Genomic DNA, 18,157 nt, shown 5'->3' with positions numbered 1-18,157 from the left:
CTTGAACCTCCTAGGAAATATAATACTGCAATGTTAATCTTTAAACAACCAAAAATGAAGTTTATGGAATTCAATGATCACCTTGTAAACCCATATTTTATGTAAATATGTTTTGCATATTTGTTTGAAATAAATTGATTTTACACAGGATTGCAGAGGTAAAATATCGTGGATGAAGTTGGAACTTTATTGTGCAGAAGTAATACAAACACTTAAAATTGACATGGAAAGGGGTCAAATAAATTTATGCAAAGTTCCCCATAAAGACATATCCCATCCCTTTGATAACAATCATAAAAAATAATAACAATTTATTTATTTCACTATCAAATTTAAAAATTTGTACAGCAACAATGCGAAGGTCTTCTGTTGCGCGAAGAGCCTTTCAATGAGAGTGAACAAAATGGGTCATTTAGACTAAGATTAAAACCAACTCCCTGTAGTGTATGTGACGATGTGCATAAAGCAATGCTAATACGGAGACTGTATTGCTGTATAATCAAGGCCCATTCTCCGTCACCAAGTTAAGTTCAACGCTAAAATAATTTTATCACAACCCAGATTCACGTAAACGTTCTCCCGTTTCGTCTGCATCGCATGGGAGATGTCCCCAAGTCTGCCGAAAGAGTTGAATTTTTATATTGGCCTTAATGCTGGCCGATGTAGTCCTCGCAGAAAGAGTTATCTTCGGCTGAGTGTAGGTAACCCAAGCCCGGCTGTTAAGAGCTCCGAGTGTCAACATTGTGGGGAGATATGGACCTCCGCCTGGCCAGCGTCCAGAGCCGTGCGCCTCTGACTCCTCTGTGCTGACAGTGATAAGGAGCCATGGTTTGTATAATAACTTGTTTAATGCGAAAAACAGGAGAGATGCAATACACGATTAATCATTCACTAATTTTGAGGAAAGGGCAAGTCTGGAAAAAAAGTGGGTTGGGAAAAAGTATAGGCTTCTTAATTGGTTCCTTTCTTCTCCTGGTTTTTCAACCCCGAAAGTAACTTCGCACTGGACTCTCTGCGCCTCTGGCCGGGTCAGGGAAAGGTTCAGGTGCCAGATTAGTTTCCACATCACGGTCACGTCCAGCCATAAAACCGTAACAGCTCCACATCTGTATTTGAAAGAATAGAGAGAACACATTTACAGATAAACCATGTAAAAAAACAACAACAACAACAAAAAACACTCGTGCGTCTGAAAACTTTTTTTCTAGCGCTGATTGTTTATTCTCTTCTTTTCTTCGGGGTTTTGAAGTGTTGAAGGTTAATAATAAGAGCTGGTCTTCTTCCGTTCTTGTCTTTAAAAGTTTACCGCTCAACTTGTAGTTTGAGGAGACAAAGGCTGGTGGGAGTGGGACGCTGTCTATGTCCGCCCCCAATGATTAATCGTCGTGGTGGGATTTTCCACGCCCGCTGCTCGGTGATGACGGAAAACCAGCACCAAACGGGGCCGTAATGAGAGAATCTCTTCCGGGATAGTATTTTTTGGCAATTTAAATACTCACCCCATGTCATGCTATGTCGATTGGAATCGGTTTAGGCTTCTTGGTAATAAACAGGATCGTTTCTTAATTTTAGCACCCCCCCCCCCCCCCCCCTCCCCCGCACACACACACACACACACACACACACACACACACACACACACACACACACACACACACACACACACACACACACACACACACACACACACACACACACACACACACAAAGGACATGAACTCATCCTTCGCAAAACCTGTAGTTTCTAACACCACTCAGTTGCTCGGAGGAAACGGGAGAGAGCATTTAGGTCAAATGGGGGTCCATGTACTGATCAGCGGGGTCGCGCACCCTCTCTTTGGCTACCTCACCTCCAGTTTCCGCTCACTGCTGACAGACACGCACTCCTCGAGACCACCGGGACACCCTCCCCGCTCCAGGACAGGTAAATGCATGACACGTTCCCGTTTGGCCAACGGTGTCCATCGTTGCGCTGATGGAGTAATGCCGAATAAGTGGTACTACAACTAAACCGCGCGATACTGGACCAGGGGGCGACATTGAGCAACGCGCTCTATAGCACCGGCCGTGTTGTTAAAGAGAAATGAGCGGACGTGGGCTGGAGTGGTCACTGTGCCACTCTTACATGGTATTTTGTATGGTTAAACCCCCCCAGCATCTCACACGGTGCAGATTGTCACGCGTGCAATGCAAAAGGATGCCCGGCTGCAGCGCGCAGCTGACTGCAGTTTAAAACTCAGCATCGCACGCAGGCAGCAGAAGCTCTTCCAGCCGCTAACAGGCACCGAATATATGGCTCTTTCAAAACTGACACAATGGTCTTTCCCTCTGAATGGGCGACACGCGGAAAAGCTGTTTCTCTGCGAGCGACTTGCTCCCTCTGCCAAATGCGTTGCAGTGTCACATACCCCGCTCTCTTTTCTTTTTTTTCTCTCCCTACGAACTGCTCCGTTTCTCCTCAGGGGCAATGACTGCCTCCATTAATGATTCACGGGCTCAAATAAAAGGGATTTAAGTTGACGTTGCGTCACGTGAGTGGGGCGCATAATACTGCGCGATGTTATGGCACGGGGAAGAAAACCGGAGCCCGGGTCTGTCCGCATGATGCTGATTGTATGCAGGTTCCCCCCGCTTTCCGTAAGGGGTGTCCGCGCTTTATAGTTTGCTTTTTCGAGCTGAGAAAAAGAAACGAGATTCAAACTGAAAGAGAGGGGATCCCGGCTCTGTGGATGTATTATACTGCTGTCGCGGACGGATATGTTTTTCCCACGCGGAGAGAGTCAGAGACCGAGCTAGAGGATGGATTTTATTTTGAGGTATTTCCGCCGATTGTTCATTACTGTCGTGAGTTATTGCTGCGCGAGGCAGAGGTCAGTAAAATAGGGGTCCGGGGTTTCTGCAGGGCGAGAAAATATAGACAGGTACAAGAAAGGTGAACGAATTTATCGGCTAATATCACCGATTCATCACAGCTAATCAAATACAACATAAACAACCCTTCACGGTATATATTGGTGACGATTTAAGGATTTGTGTGGGTAATATAAATATAAACAATGCTCCATGTTATGCTGCCGAAACATTACATTTAAGCCACTATTACAGTTTGACAGACGTAATTATTTGATAGCAAAATCAGGCTTTTTGGATGAAGGGGCCTGAACAAGCGTTAGTAAATAAACCGGCCATTTAAATATCGAAGAATATGGTTCCAAGTGGCAACCATTCCTATAAAACCAAAGCATATTGTCGGCGTGAGGTTGTGTGCCTAAATGGTACATCAAGACGATTTACATAAAAAGTAGGGGGATGGCGGTGAGGCTGTGTCGCTGCGCCGGGGAAACGAGGAAATAATGGTGGACGGAGTGCCATCCAGGATGGCGCGGCCGCGCCGAGGTCACGGCGCTCCCTCTTGATTTATGGGCGCGGGGACTTGGGGAAGATGGTGCTCCACAGATAATGACTATTCGATCCGCTTGTGGAGAAAATGCTTACCGGTCAGCAGGGAAACTACGAACACGTTATTTGCATTGACCGATATTATGTTATTAGTGATATTACGCTGATAGGGAGCAATACTTTGTTGTAATGTGGTTTTTGTCTGATGCGCATTTCAGACTTTTATCTATGGATGTTGTCCATTGTATTTTATGTTATTTGATTTCTTACAAACGTTGGTTTATTGGTTTACATTTTGTTTAAAATAAATGAAGATTTAAATGACCCCCGCCCCATAACGATTTAACTTAACACAAAGACTGCTGCTAAATCCAAAAATAAGTTAAAGTAATTCTTGAAAACGGTTGCATCGAATTGTAGCCTATTTCAAAACGTTTGATTCTGCGCCTCCTTAAAATAAATAAGGCCTAAGCAATTCATCATTAGCAAACAAACTTGTTTGTAATCAAATAACCAAATTGCCTTTGCATGAACAAAATGACACAAATACATTCTCCAGAACACGTTTAAATATAAACATTAACTTCTAACCATTTTTTTTTAATGTGCTCTTTGCAGAATTCCATCCAAGTGAATTGAGGCCATCGCACGGTCTACGAGAGACCTTGAACTGCTTACGGTAAGTCCATATATCTTTATTGATTTGTGTTATGAATGCTTGATTGTAATATCCTTATTCAATTTCTAATAAGTACCACGGGCGCCCACCAAAGCACTCGCCAGAATAGAGAAGCAGCCTATGGCTTGTAGCAGCAATATGACCAGCCCGAGAGCAATAATTCCTTCTCTTCCACTTGTCTTTGTGGTGTAATTTGTCACTATAAAAGTGACGAGGGGAATCGCAGCTCTTGGAGCGGTGCCTTACTCCTTTCCAAAACTACTTTCACTGAAAGCCATCTGCTTGTAGCCGCTATAGTTTACTGCACTCACGTTTTAAAAATGGATTTTTATCAACATTTCAGTTGTTTCATGCCGTATCGTGCACGGCCCCATGCGACCACCACCTCGTGACATTTAACCCTCGGCCCACGGCTAAACTAAGGAGACAGACGAATCAGCATTTTATCAAATTACAAAGAAGTAAATTATTACACCATGTGACTACTCTGCTTTTGAAAAGAAAAAGCAGAGTTGGCTAAAAAAAAAAAACCCTCACGCGTGAATTTTTGTCCCACTCAGTCTCCCACGCCGTCCCGCGTGTTCTCCCTCATTTGAATTGTCATTGGATTTGGTCTGAGAGGCTGAAGCCGGCAAAGGGGTTGCAGCTCTGGACGCGAGCACAGACATTTATTACCTACCGTTCTTCTTTCTTTGGCTGCGAAAGAGACGCGTTACCATGCAGAGGGATTCCCCCCGCTGCCGACCGTCCTCTTCCCTCTTCCTCGCAGCGTGTCCTCCGCTCTGCCTTTTGGTGATGAACCTTCTTCTCATTTTTCACACCCTGCTCCCGGTGGGGTTTTCCACATGATATACTTAGAATGCGGCTTTGATCTGAAGTTGTTGTGCTTTTTCTTTTCTTTTGCCCCCCCTCCCCACCACACCTCCCAATAATACTGTACTGACTTCTTCATACAAGAAGCCATGGAGTTGGAATGCAAAGACATAGCGCGTCCCCTGCTCCTAAAGACTGAAGACTATATGCAAAAATGCGGGTTAATGATCAAGCCGCGGATAGAAGCCCTTTATGTCGCGTGGAAATGGAAATGCCGCGTGGTCAGCGGCTGATTATTCCTTTGTATACTCGCCTCTCTCCAACATCTCCGTCAAAGGGACAATAATTCCGCCTCATGGCGTCGGGTAAATAATAACACAAATATTGAAAACACTTTAGGGATTTACTTATATTAGAACACATTAGAGTATTTTTTTTATTCTTCTTCTAAATGCACCACCTCATTTTGTTGGGGGAGGAGGAGAAACAGCCACTTCATTTGAACTGGCTTTCCAAGGCACTACTTATTTGCATAATTTTTTTTGTCTATGGTGACGCTCTGGTTCGGGGCAGTTCACTGGTGATGGTACTGGTGAAGGATCACGTCGTCCACCACAGCCTCGGCTGAGTTTAATATTACTATGAAGCCCCGGCCGTTGCTCTATAGCATGACGATACATTCAATCTAGAGGCCAGATAACTCTTATCTCGCTGACCCGACTGCTCACGCCTGCTTTCGTAATCTCGGTTTACCCATCCACGTCGAGTAGGGGGGTGTGTGTGAGGGGGGGAAGAAAAGGGGGTAAGGAAAAGGGGGTTCTCTCGGCTCTTCCCTTTTTTTGTTGTTGTGGCTGCTAATGCCTGGTGCATGGCAGGGCGCACTCTGCTGCCGTTTCCACCCAGCACACCTTAGCCTTCTAACTTTTCTCTGGATTACGGCTGTGATCGATTTCGTCGCTGAATGAGAAAATATCGTTTGGTGCTGTGCATTCGTCGTCAGAGGATAAGGTAAGCAGGCCAGAAATATAGGCTCCCCCGGTTGTTAATGGCGGAGTTTGTGTGTCGCGCAGTGATTTATCACCGTATGACTTAGATCTCGGTTCAGGAAGAGTTCACACACAGCCAGGCAGCCGGATTTCTCCAGCGTGGAGCGCAGGGCTGCGCACAAAGTCTGTCATTTGTCTCTCTTTCTCTCTTTTAATGACTATCGCAATCGCTCGCCCGAAGATAGAAGACAACGCTTTCGGATATCTTTTGCACACACGGCGAGGACACCTTCTTTCCCTCTGCGGTGTAGCTGTGCCGAGTACACGCTCATAGTTGATTTTTATACTAATTCGCTTTGCATTCAGAGTTTGCAGATGTTTTCCTTCCACTTCTTCCGCTTTCATTTGTAGGAAAAGGCACTCTAGTTATATGTTTGCTCCGGATCTGTGCTACGGGCTTTACCGTGGGATTTTAAAAACCAGGAAGTTCATATACAAGTCTGCAGTATTATTGCCGTCCGTGTGGCATCACATTTACAACCATAACCATATTACACATTCAAATGTAAGAGTTGCAATCAATTTGTTGTTATTATATTGCTTTCTTATTAGTTAAAATGATTGTCGAAGTGATCTGCTTTCTGGATCGGATCCTATTGCATCGGAGTGCAATAAGTGAATCTAGAGCACAGACAAAGGAAGCGCATCATTTCAGAACTAAATAGAGCGGGTTTCGTTTGATATTTGTGGACCTATTTAAAAACTATTCCATTTAATCTAAAAGTGATGCAGCACATTATTAATATCGTTAATCATCATCATTGCACCCCCATGCATCATTATTATTACATTATTAGTATAATTTGAATCAATCTGAATATTATTATCATCATCGCACTTCTATTCTTTTCTATTCTATTTAAAATTAAAAAAATAAAACATCGTCAATCCACAATCAATATTTCGCTTTTTCATGAGCAGTGTGATATTATAAAAGATTTCCCCCTGATGACCGGATCTGACCTACAATGGTCTATCGTTTCCCTAATACTATTTTAGAAGCCGAATCTCCAAGATTACGTGCGTGAATGGTGGTGGTCGAGCAGCAGGTTCGGTACCGTGCCGGGTTTCTTCCCGCCTGAGTACCGGGCTTGGCTGCTCACCGTGCCACTCACTCTAAGCAGGCCGTCCCGGCCCACTGACCCCCATATATCACCGCGACGGGCCACCGTGCAGACAGCACCGACAGTGGCCATTATTATGGGCCTGCAAGGAAAAGTTTACACCTCGGTCAGAGACACGCGGATGTTCACCTCGTTTTTCAGGTTTCCTCGTGTCCCTTCCTTGTTTCCAGCAGCACGCAAAAAAAAAAAAAAAAAGAAAAAGAATGCGGTTGTTTATGCTCTTCGTCAGGGGGGCAAGGCAAGCGCAGCGCAACGAGACCTGTCCTGTTTTCTGAAGGAAGAATGAATTGGTTCAATTATAGTGAAGAACGTGCATGAGTTAAGAGTTTGTGCTTCATATAGAATTTATTTATGCATTTATTTTATACACGAGGAATTATATACAGTGTCGACACCCTGTTGACAAAATAAAAATACAACACAATACACATAAGATATTATTTTCCTTCAGTACACTTTTAACATATTTAATCCCCTCTCTAACTGGTGTTGAGTAACTCGGTATTTAGTTTCACTGTTGATAAACTAACAATTTCAAAAGGCGTACAATTTCTTGTTAGCTTCCAGAATTGATTTGGCAACCTGAAATGACTTTTGATGAGGTTTGTTTTGAAGTGGTTTGACACAGATGGTAATGCAAGGTTAGCGTGTCCCTTTGTGGCCCGTGTAAGCCATAAGGTAAACGGTAATAGTCTACAGAACTGTTGGCCCTATCCTGCTTCCATAGTCTCCAGTGTCAGGCCTGTATTGAAAAGTAAGATGGATCGCCACCATTTCTTCTCCTCACAGTGCGTCTTGTAACCCTAGGTTCACCCGAGGAGGCCATTGGCGGAGAGGCGTCACGTGACCACGGGGTGCCAATGTTATTCTACAAGGGTGTCAAGACCCTGTCAGTTTCTGAAATAAATATTGGGAAACGGCGAGATGCAAAAGGCAACCTACTACGACAGCTCCGCAATTTACAGTGGCTACCCATATCAAAGCGCAAATGGCTTCAGTTATGATGCCAATCAGGTCCAATATCCCCGGGGCTCTCATGTGGAAAGTGAGTACCATCGACCTGCCTGCTCTCTGCAGTCTCCTGACGGCTCCGCGGCTCTGCAGAAACCGGGGGAGATGGCGGAGAGCTGCGACAGGACCACAGCTATTCAGGCGGCGCAGTCCAAGGTTCATCACGAAAGCAATCAACCACAGGTGCCCGTGTCGGGCCCACCCCTTCCCCCACAATCCCCCGGTGCTATCATCCAAAACACAAGCAACGGGTCCAACCAGCCCAGCGCCAAGAACGGCTCCCCGACCTCTGCTACTCGCAAACAGATCTTCCCCTGGATGAAGGAATCCCGCCAGAACACGAAGCAGAAACCCACCAGTAGCTCCAGTTCAGGTACTTTCAACCTAAAAACACTGCTGCTGACACTCACATAACTCCATAACCTTTAACCGGAAAGTTACATGTTCGTTTTGTGGAGTGTGGAAATAATATTTACAGGTGAGGAGAAGAGGGGAGGCGACGAGCAACTGGCCGGTGTCCGTGTGAGGGCTAAAGTGTTCGGTGATTTATGTGCTACGGTCAGCCGTAAATTTTACCCCATCGTTTTTAAGTCGGTCGTTTATATTGAATTATGTACGTATATATTTGGTTCCCTCCGAGACCCACAATTGATTCAGTAACTAAACTGCAAAATATGCCCACACGTTTAAATCAAAACATTTTTAACGCAGTCAGAGTACATATTGTATCCTGTAACTATAAGTTAGTTCTCAAATAACCCCTCCAAACACGATACTCTATAAATACACTATGGTTATAGACTATAAATACATTTAGACTGCTGAAGAGATTTTCCTCAGTATTGGAATAAGAGTCCACCATTTGTTGTCCCTGTGCCCTGCAGCTGACCTGTCCTTACTGTAAACATCGTTCACTGATCACATAACCTTCCTGCGGAGACAACAAACAAACACGCAAAACAGTTGTTTCGGTTTGTCCTGCTGCTTTGATGAGGGGGGGAACTTGGTAGGTCATAGTGGGGGGTTTTGTTTGGGGTCTTTAGTGCATTTCGAATAAGTTGAAACAGGGGAAAATAGTTCATTTATGTGGCTTAATTTTGTGTAAAGCATTTACGCAATTATTACGCGCGCATGTAGCAAGATCCTGCTGCGTTGATGACAGAAAACACGGTGATGTTGAAGGGTCTGGGGGATCTTCATTTCTTGATTTTTATTAATTAAACAGTACATTTTGAAGATGTAAAACAAGATAATGCCTTGATTTATTAAAATAAAATGTTTGTGTTTTTTTTTGAGAGTGCTCTATTAGTTTTAACAGCATGTTGACGTATTTACATGAATGGAAACCAATTTACGCACGTAGACGGTCAGGCCCTGCGGTTCAATTGGAGGAAACCTTGGTGGGTCACAGTGGGGAATTTGTGTTTAAAATGATATAAGTTTAAAAAACAGAATCTCATAGTTCTTATGGCCGTTCTCTTGTGTAGAAAGAAAGAAAGACATTTTATAATTCTGTTGTTGGTAGAGGTAAAAGTTCTAATAGTCATTAAAAGTATTTTAAGCACGTTCACTCATGGGCGCAGGCTTTGCTTTTGAATTAGTTTAAAACGTGGTAAGTCAGGGGAAGTATTGGCGTATACTTAAATGCCAATCAACAATCTTCACAAATTTTCGCCTTCCCATTTGGGTCATTTTCCAACTAATTTATGTGTATTTTCATTACCTTAACAACACATTGAGGTGCTGACATTTCTGAAAAGACTTCCACACGCGCCAGAGGGGATCACATTAATCCTGCGTTTAACACAACGAGTTAACTGTTCTTTAAATATGAAGTAAAGTATCTCAACAGTCATCACATTTAATAAGGACCCCCTACACACAAGAGTATCCCCGCAGTTAACTTTGCCTTCATGTAACCGGTTATGTCATGCTACATTCCTCTTGCTCCACGTTTAGACGACAGATAGTGAAATTTATTAAGTGTTGGCCGCACGCCACAGCAGCAAGTAGACCAACACGCCGCGGTCCTGTAGCCAAGCTGCAGCTTTTAAAGGAGAGTTCTGTGTTTCGTGCACCCTCGGGAGTACATAATGCTGTGTTTGCATTACGCATGTGCCGTTCCGTCACCACGGGGGGCGGGTCAAACATATTTTAAAGCTCCCGAGGTTACCTGATTTGATATCAAATATTTACCCACTGTTACGTTGTTTTCTCCGTGGTTATCGCAGAGGGTGCAGCGTACACAGACCCAGTGCGCGTACAGCGATTGTTAATTGTCTTATCGAGGCCTCCTGATAACCCTTGTGGGTTTATCAAAACGTGCCATACGCTCACAATCAAGGAAGGAGGAAGAAGAGGGGGGGGGGGGTCCATCATCGCACCAGTATTCAGGTTGGATCATGGCTTTTTTCATCTCGTGAACCGACCCTACTTGATGGTTGAAAGCTGTGTTATCAACTGTGCGTGTGTTGTCAGACCCCCCCCCCCCCCCCCCCCTCTCTCTGTCTAGTTCTCTCTGTCTTTAATGGATTACTGACTGACACCGTCCTCTCCTTTTTCCCTGACAGTGGAGAGTTGCCCTGGAGACAAGAGTCCGCCGGGGTCAGCGGCTTCGAAGAGGGCCCGGACGGCTTACACAAGCGCCCAGCTGGTGGAGCTGGAGAAGGAGTTCCACTTCAACCGGTACCTCTGCAGACCCCGGAGGGTGGAGATGGCCAACCTGCTCAACCTCACTGAGAGACAGATCAAAATCTGGTTCCAGAACCGCAGAATGAAATACAAGAAGGATCAGAAAGGTGTCGGGATGATGCCTTCTCCTGGCGGACAGTCCCCCCGGAGTCCCGTTGGCCCCGTCTCCGGTGGGGGCGGTGGTGGCGGAGGATACCTCAACTCTATGCATTCTCTAGTCAACAGTGTACCTTATGAATCCCAGTCGCCGACGTCTTACAATAAACCTCATCAAAACGCATACGTTATGTCCACGTCATACCCCCCTCCATTGAACAGCTCCCTCAACAACTGCCCGCCCTCCCAGAAGAGGTATCCCGGGAACGACTCGGCCACGCCCGAGTATGACGCACATCCTCTCCAAGGCAATGGCAACTACGGGGCTCACATGCAGGGCAGCCCCGTTTATGTCGGCGGAGGCTACATCGACTCTATGCCCAATTCGGGGACCTCCGTTTTCGGTCTAACCCACCTCCAGCACCCGCCGCCCGCCAGTATGGACTACAATGGAGCAATCACAATGGGCAACAGTCAGCATCACGGAGTGTGTGATCCGACACCGACGTACACAGACCTAACGTCGCACTACTCTCAGGGAAGAATCCAGGAAGCGCCCAAACTGACGCATCTGTAGCGGTGGCGCAGCCGGATCACTCCGCCCATTGTCTCATTCGCCTCCAGACACATTACTGCTTTGTTTCTGCGCTTCCTCGCGGCATCCACCTTCTCTCAACGTTTGTTTATGTTCTCTATAGTTTGATGTGTGAAGTAGGGTAGGATAAATAATCACAATTGGCTTGAATTTTTCTCCATTTGCTCGTGTCATTGTGTTACAACGACCTTTATCTTGGCTGTAGGACGTCTACAGTGGGAGGGAGGAGGGTACAATATAAGCAGAGCCCTATTTAATCTTTCTTTCTTTCTTTCTTTCTTTTTTGTTTTAAAATCGAAACGTAAACAGGGTATTATGAACATATGTTATTCATTTGAATGTGAACGTGTCCGTCTTTTATTTATCCGCAGTTGAAGAATTGTGTTTTGCATTGTGTTGCACTTGTGAAAGGATCCTTCAAGAGCCGCGAGTTGGGATTATGAGGAAAATGCATTTTTCAAAAACAAGGGACATGAGCTCACACGCTTTCTCCCTTGCTTGTGTTGATCTATTTGACTTTTTTAAATGTTATTTATTTTGTTTAGTATTAAGAAAAAGGAGTCCTTTAGTATTATTTCACACCTCTGCCATATTTGTGATAAGGTTGGTGGGAATTTAGCGCCTTGGCCCGTTACCAGCCCAAACATGTATCCAGAAGCACCCATGCAGCAGCATATGTTGCTATTAGGCTTTCAGTTTTTCCTTCTTCAAGGAGTTTTTTTTTTCTCAGCGAATGTAAAATCAATCAGTAATGCAATAAGGATGAAAAGAAGGACAAACATTTCCATTTTCTTTTCTTGAAGAAAAAAAAGAAAAAGACATCATCAATTTTCTTTTCGATGTCATACATTCCTCGCTGCTCCAGTTCGAAAAAATCAATAAAATAATTGAAATATAATTGTAGCAATCCTTGTAGTTTTAATTTAGACACATCGGAAGCATTTCACATGATCACCAAATCAAATACACGACAGTTTCAAAATATGTAAAATATGTTTGGTTTAGTTCTGCTGTAGACAATATTTAATTGTGAAAGTGATAGCAAAAAAAATACAGACATTTCCTGAAAATTGGCAACCTAACAAACAATTCAATGAAAATAATTGCAGTTGGTACTATTTTTACTTTCTATATATTTCCATAATATCTATGCATCGAAAATAACGTGAAACCAGTGGTTCATATTAAATAACAGAAATGGAAATGTTTCGAGATAAGGTAAAACATTGAATTGAAGCTACTTCTTTCTCTCTGCTCTCTTCTTGATTCGACGTGAAGAAAAGTCTCGGATGGCCTTTCCACCTCCTCTCATCTGCGTGGGCACATCCATAATAGTACAAATGTCACACGGGCCCTTCTGGAGCTTCTGCAAGAAGACAACAAGCTAAATGAGGATTTGTTTGAATAATACTTGATAATTCAAACAGTCAAACGCAGTCAGAGAGGACAGATGAGTTGTAACGAGGCTTATTTTGTGTCATATCACACATTATATGCCATCATGAAACCAGTTCAAAAGAAAACGCCTCAGTCTCATGGATGGTCACAGCAAAGCTATGAATCGGCTTCGAATTCCTTTTGGTATATTTTCTTTAGATAAAGGGGCCTACATAAAATGAATAAACTTTATTTTGTATATTTTTTTAATTTCAGTTTATTTTCATTGTATGCAGTAATTCATAGCATTGCCAAAAATACACCCATCCACACATGGAGCTAAGATATCTGTATTTTTTCTCCCGAAATATGTCAATAATAATAATAATAATAACTCCCATGCTTTTCTATTTCTCTTGTAAATGTAACCACAATCGTTCGTACCATGTTTATTGTCTGTTCATATGCAAAGAATAATGCGGAATAATTTGGTCTTACTGAAACAATTTTGATCTGATTGATGTAAGAGGGCATGAACATTAGTAACCCTGACATATGGTTAGCAGGGAAACCTAGAACAATTGAACCATGGTGTGTCACAGTTAAAAAAAAACTGATGCACTATTCCTGCGTCCAACAGACCCGCGCGCACATGCACGTGCACAGCAAGGCGCTGATTTGACCCATATGCGCATGCAGGTAGCACATAAATAACGTTTTAAACGAGATACGACTTGTATTTCTTTCATTGCATTTCCATCCGTGGGAAAGTGGTCTTAAATCAATCCTGATGTAAAGACAAGTGTGCAGGACAGAGCGGGGTCTACTAAATGCCGCCACCCACTCCTTTCCTTGCACACAAAGCCTGTGCGTAATTCCAAAAAAGCCATCCATCTCTTCCCCTAGCAACTCTGTCCTACATCACACGGCGTCCGCTCACAAACCTGCACGTCTACCGAAACGACAGAAATACTTGTCTTTGTGTAAATGCGTTTACAATCCCAAGATAAAAGCCAGGTGGAGAATCTGCTTCGCCCTACTCACCGTTGGCGCATTACGCCTCCACAAAAAAAAAAGAAAAGAAAAAAGAAACGGTTGAAGCTTGTGTAGATGGATTCATATTTATCTTAGAAAAGATCCCTCCAGCGACATCTCGGCTACAACTGCAAGCAGAAACTGGTTCTAATGTGAGTGGCCAGTGTTTCTCGCCACTTCCTGGCTGCATTTGATCCGGGGGAGAGTTAGAAGCCTTAAATGTGTTGTGAGGGCACCGAGCTGTCAGACCTTTTGGCGAGTAAGATTGATCGCGCACAGGCTTCCAGGACTCTTTGTTTGGTATATAAGCAACAAACTGAGAGAGGCCTACCACTTCGCTTCTTCCCCTCTCTCACTCACCAAGCCATATATATTTTAAATGGAATTACAGATACTGCTTGACGAAAAACATCCCATTTGAGGCTTCCACAGATTATTCTGGAAGGGCTTTGAAACACAGCATTGGAGGTTACAGTCCCATCCAATAACCCGAACTATTTACATAGCAATGCTGCAAATTGATTCATTGTAAATGGTCGATTCTAAAGGTGATGTTATTTTTATTACAATTTCATGTGTAATAGATAATGGAAATATGGGAGATGTTTTTTCTCAGCATTGCAGCTACTGTCCTCCATGTGAACCCTGTTCTAGCTTTGTCGTTTTCCACCAGATGAATACAAAAGCAGTAATAGCAGTGCCAGAAGCAGTATTCAAAAGCTCACAATTACTGAACCTGTGTTTATCGAAAAAATGTGATTATTAGCAATCAAAAAAGAACGATATCTTGTTTGTTTAGCATAGTGTGTTTCTTGTGCACAACCATGTGCGCTTATGCCCCAGTAATTAAATCTACCTTTTGTGGGACAAACGAAAAACGTTTGTGCGTTAAAGAGGACAGATTAATAGCACATAAAACAATTTCTCTGACTGCGCATGCATTGAGTGCATGTGTGTGGTGGGTCTTTTCTTCGTTCTTTTTTTTTTTTTTTTTTACAAGTTTCTGTGCCTGAGCTGTAAATGTTAAACAGCTGTTATGGGATGAAAAGGTCTGAACGTGTCATATTCGTCAGTATTAACTTAATGGATGGGCTTTTTATTGCTGCACATGTCGATGGGTGCACTGCATATTTCATTATCATGCATCTTTGAAGAATCACTTTTATTCTTGAGTCCACCTTCAGTGAACACATACTGGATTATTTGGGCGGTTGCATCTGTCGACTTCAGGCTCAATATCAGTTTTTGGCTTATGCTATTTCTTCACCTCTGTAGCCTGGCTCTTGCCTATATGAATAGCCCCTGACGTGAAATGTGTGTGTGTGTGTCAGTGTGTGTCGGTGTGTATGTGGTGGGGGCGTTCTCGACTGACATCCTCAAACAATACGAGAAAGAGGAGTGCACGAATCCGCGCACCCTGTGCTGGTCTCCTTCCCCGTAATAGTGAGCGTCAGCCATTCTTAAAAAACACATTTTGTAGCTTAGTGGACTGGACTAGACGGGCTAGGGGAGGATGAACTGAGCGGATAAAGATGTAAATAAAAACAGTCGTCCCCCAGCTGATCGAGGCGTTTTTGGATCAATCAGGCAGACAGTGGCTCCTTTTGATTAAACCCCAAATTGTCATTGGGCAGAGGTAATCATGTGACAGGCAATTCGGTCCAATTTCAACCTTGTCTCCATGAATTCAATAGTTTAATAGCAGCTCGGTCCCCATACGGCCGTAATCAGTGACATAGCATAGAAACACCACCAGGATATTTTTTTAATGACTTTTTCTTTTTCGTCGCCACTGAGCCGCAACAATTCTAAAAATACGCGCGCAAACTTTCCAAGGCTCTCAGGGAGCGGAGATGAATTACGAATTCGAGCGAGAGAGCGGTTTTATCAATAGTCAGCCATCGCTCGCTGAGTGCCTGACATCTTTCCCCCCTGTCGCTGATTCATTTCAAAGTTCATCAATCAAGAGCTCGACGCTTTCACGCCCGACACTGATTCCTCCTCCCTTTGAGCAGACCATCCCTAGCTTGAATCCGGGCAGCCATCCGCGCCACGGCCGGCCGAGACACAGCCCCGACGGATGCAGCCCGCTGCCCACCGCCTCCTTACCCCCGGAGTACCCGTGGATGCGGGAGAAGAAAGCCTCCAAGAGGAACCACCTGCCGACCTCCAGCGCTACCGCCATTTCCAATGGGCCCGAGTGCTCGTTTTCTCCCAAAGGTTGGTGATTTCAAAACACTTTGCAGCAGAAGTGTTTTACTATCTGTTGCTTAAACGGAGCTCCGGAACAGGCCGAAAAGACACAGCATGCACATAGGTTTTTATCGTGATATGCGTGTGTGCTCATTGCTTTTTCTGTGGTTGTGGAAGAAGCAAGAAAAAAAAGAAGAAAAAAAAGCAGTTTTGGTAAAGTTTGGTGAGATGATTTATTCCCCTAGCCGGAGTTTTGATGTGTGACAGTAATGAAGAGTGATGGAGTGCCGTCGCCGAGGAGAGGGCAGCTGGAGCATTCATTATTATCCCACACCAGCATGGACCTCGCTGCATTTAGTGCACCGTGTTTGCTCCAGCTCGGACTGCACATTATTTTTGCATGCAAAACAATTTGCCGTGATGATTTGTGCACAAATGGCGTGCCTGCTATAGCCTTGGCTCAGGAGCTCCAGCGGCCATTTTGCTGCAGCGTTGCGTGAGCCCCTCTCTGGTGGTTTGTGAAAGCCATAATTCTAGATTCGGGAGCAGCGGGGGTTGTGTAACTGTTGTGTCCTGCGTTTTTTTTAATCCTATGCCACCGTTATTTTCCAGGCTCGCCTGAGATTGTGGAGAGCGGTGGGGGAGGTGGGGGCTCCCGCCGGCTGAGGACAGCGTACACCAACACACAGCTGCTGGAGCTGGAGAAGGAGTTCCACTTCAACAAGTATCTGTGCCGGCCGAGGAGGGTGGAGATAGCGGCCCTGCTGGACCTGACCGAGAGGCAGGTCAAAGTGTGGTTCCAAAACCGGCGCATGAAGCACAAGCGCCAGACCCAGACCAAGGAGAACCACAACGGGGAGGAGAAAGGCCAGGGCGCCGAGGACGGAATCCACAGCGACGAGGAGGACGAGGGGCCCCTGTACGAGCGGAGCGGGGCCCTGCTGGAGAGAGATACCTGCTCCTTTCAGAACAACTCCCTGGGCTCTATGCAGCAGCTCCACAATGGCGAGTCCATGATCTTTGCTGCTGCGCCGCTGAACAGCAATGACAAAAATCTGAAACATTTTCCCAACCCGTCACCCACTGTTCCGGGCTGCATGTCAACAATGGGCCCAGGCTCGGCATCTGGCCCGGACAATGGGGACAGTCCCCCGGCCCTGGAGGTTTCTATACACGATTTTCAACCTTTCTCCTCGGATTCCTGCCTACAGCTCTCCGACGCAGCCTCGCCGAGTTTATCGGAGTCTCTGGACAGCCCCGTTGACATTTCGGCGGACAACTTCTATTTTTTCTCGGAGTCCCTAACTACAATCGACCTGCAGCATCTAAACTATTAACTGAAATCAATCAAGTTCTTATCTTTCCTTTGGACACTAAATATCAGGTTGCGATGGTGTTAACTGTGTTGTTATTTGTACATCCCGAACATGTATTCTGTTGGTATTTGATTTGACGATTAATACAAGGTAAGGATGACATGAAATCACTGAAAAAGCTTCTACTCACATATTGTAATTTACAGCAAATTGTTCTCTTGGAATGAAAATTATGAGTGTTTGTGAATAGTTTCACAGTAGACCTATGGAGCCTGGTCTTTTTATTTTTGTATAGCTTCCAATGTCTTGGATATTTTTGTTAGAATACAATTAACTTGCTACAATACTTTTTTTCTTGTGTTTTGAGTCATTTCTTATTGTATTTACCGACATAATATTTAGCTTGAATTATTTATGTGGAAATTATGCAAAATAAAAAAACGAGGGCATGAATCGACAAAAACCTTATGCAAATTCAACAACAAGTTGGTAATGAATTAAAATAGTCCAGATCGCGATGAGTTGTAAAAACACACATCATTTACTTTTAATTAAGAATTTAATTTCAACATAGTCGAATAGTTTTAAATAGTTTGGTAAGACCTAAGTAGGCTGTCTTTTTATGAAAGAATGCAGGGGCACATCTTTTCCAAATGTAAAACTTTGGTGACAACTTTTTAAAATATAGTGAAATACTTTAAAATCTCTTCTAATTAGCATTAAATCAACTGATGAAAAGTAGCCTTTGTTTTGTTGGAATTACTTTATCTTTTATTTTTCTC

General features: G+C 44.1%; 2 protein-coding genes and 2 long non-coding RNA genes across 8 annotated transcripts; 2 read left to right on the top strand and 2 right to left on the bottom strand.

Annotated features, from left to right (window-relative positions):
- Positions 1 to 162: 162 nt before the first annotated feature.
- LOC120826391 (uncharacterized) lies at positions 163 to 5,375 on the bottom strand. The gene is made up of 2 exons (XR_005713238.2): positions 4,758 to 5,375; positions 163 to 1,106 (listed from the first exon to the last, which is right to left on the bottom strand). It is a non-coding gene; the product is annotated as an uncharacterized LOC120826391 (long non-coding RNA).
- Positions 1,871 to 12,352, top strand: hoxa3a (homeobox A3a). Of its 4 annotated transcripts, none has more exons than XM_040188611.2 (4): positions 1,871 to 1,924; positions 4,018 to 4,078; positions 7,869 to 8,445; positions 10,643 to 12,352. In XM_040188611.2, the coding sequence occupies exons 3-4, from the start codon at positions 7,986 to 7,988 to the stop codon at positions 11,434 to 11,436; spliced, it is 1,254 nt and encodes a 417-aa protein (XP_040044545.1). In that variant the 5' UTR covers positions 1,871 to 1,924; positions 4,018 to 4,078; positions 7,869 to 7,985; the 3' UTR covers positions 11,437 to 12,352. The 4 variants fall into 4 exon arrangements, with proteins under 4 accessions (XP_040044545.1, XP_040044542.1, XP_040044544.1 ...); XM_040188608.2 differs by lacking the exon at positions 1,871 to 1,924 and adding an exon at positions 2,159 to 2,816; XM_040188610.2 differs by lacking the exons at positions 1,871 to 1,924; positions 4,018 to 4,078 and adding an exon at positions 4,697 to 5,899.
- Positions 12,353 to 14,226, bottom strand: LOC120826390 (uncharacterized). Its single transcript, XR_005713237.2, has 2 exons — positions 13,876 to 14,226; positions 12,353 to 12,820 (listed from the first exon to the last, which is right to left on the bottom strand). It is a non-coding gene; the product is annotated as an uncharacterized LOC120826390 (long non-coding RNA).
- Positions 14,205 to 17,721, top strand: LOC120826386 (homeobox protein Hox-A2a). Of its 2 annotated transcripts, XM_078081820.1 has the most exons (3): positions 15,323 to 15,502; positions 15,882 to 16,086; positions 16,672 to 17,721. In XM_078081820.1, exons 2-3 carry the CDS (start codon positions 15,993 to 15,995, stop codon positions 17,394 to 17,396), a joined length of 819 nt encoding a protein of 272 aa, XP_077937946.1. In that variant the 5' UTR covers positions 15,323 to 15,502; positions 15,882 to 15,992; the 3' UTR covers positions 17,397 to 17,721. The 2 variants fall into 2 exon arrangements, with proteins under 2 accessions (XP_040044546.1, XP_077937946.1); XM_040188612.2 differs by having other exon boundaries at positions 14,205 to 16,086.
- Positions 17,722 to 18,157: the final 436 nt, after the last annotated feature.

Source organism: Gasterosteus aculeatus, chromosome 10 (assembly GCF_964276395.1).
Source record: "Gasterosteus aculeatus chromosome 10, fGasAcu3.hap1.1, whole genome shotgun sequence".
Classification (NCBI taxonomy): Eukaryota; Metazoa; Chordata; class Actinopteri; order Perciformes; family Gasterosteidae; genus Gasterosteus; species Gasterosteus aculeatus.
This window is presented reverse-complemented; position numbering and strand designations above follow the sequence as displayed.

What these genes read in the sequence shown, in the direction of transcription:
- hoxa3a (XM_040188611.2), top strand. Translation starts at nt 7,986, where the DNA reads ATGCAAAAGGCAACCTACTACGACAGCTCCGCAATTTACAGTGGCTAC. An exon ending in CACCAGTAGCTCCAGTTCAG is followed by an intron (nt 8,446 to 10,642) that starts GTACTTTCAACC and finishes TTTCCCTGACAG; the next exon opens with TGGAGAGTTGCCCTGGAGAC.
- LOC120826386 (XM_040188612.2), top strand. Translation starts at nt 15,720, where the DNA reads ATGAATTACGAATTCGAGCGAGAGAGCGGTTTTATCAATAGTCAGCCA. An exon ending in GTGCTCGTTTTCTCCCAAAG is followed by an intron (nt 16,087 to 16,671) that starts GTTGGTGATTTC and finishes GTTATTTTCCAG; the next exon opens with GCTCGCCTGAGATTGTGGAG.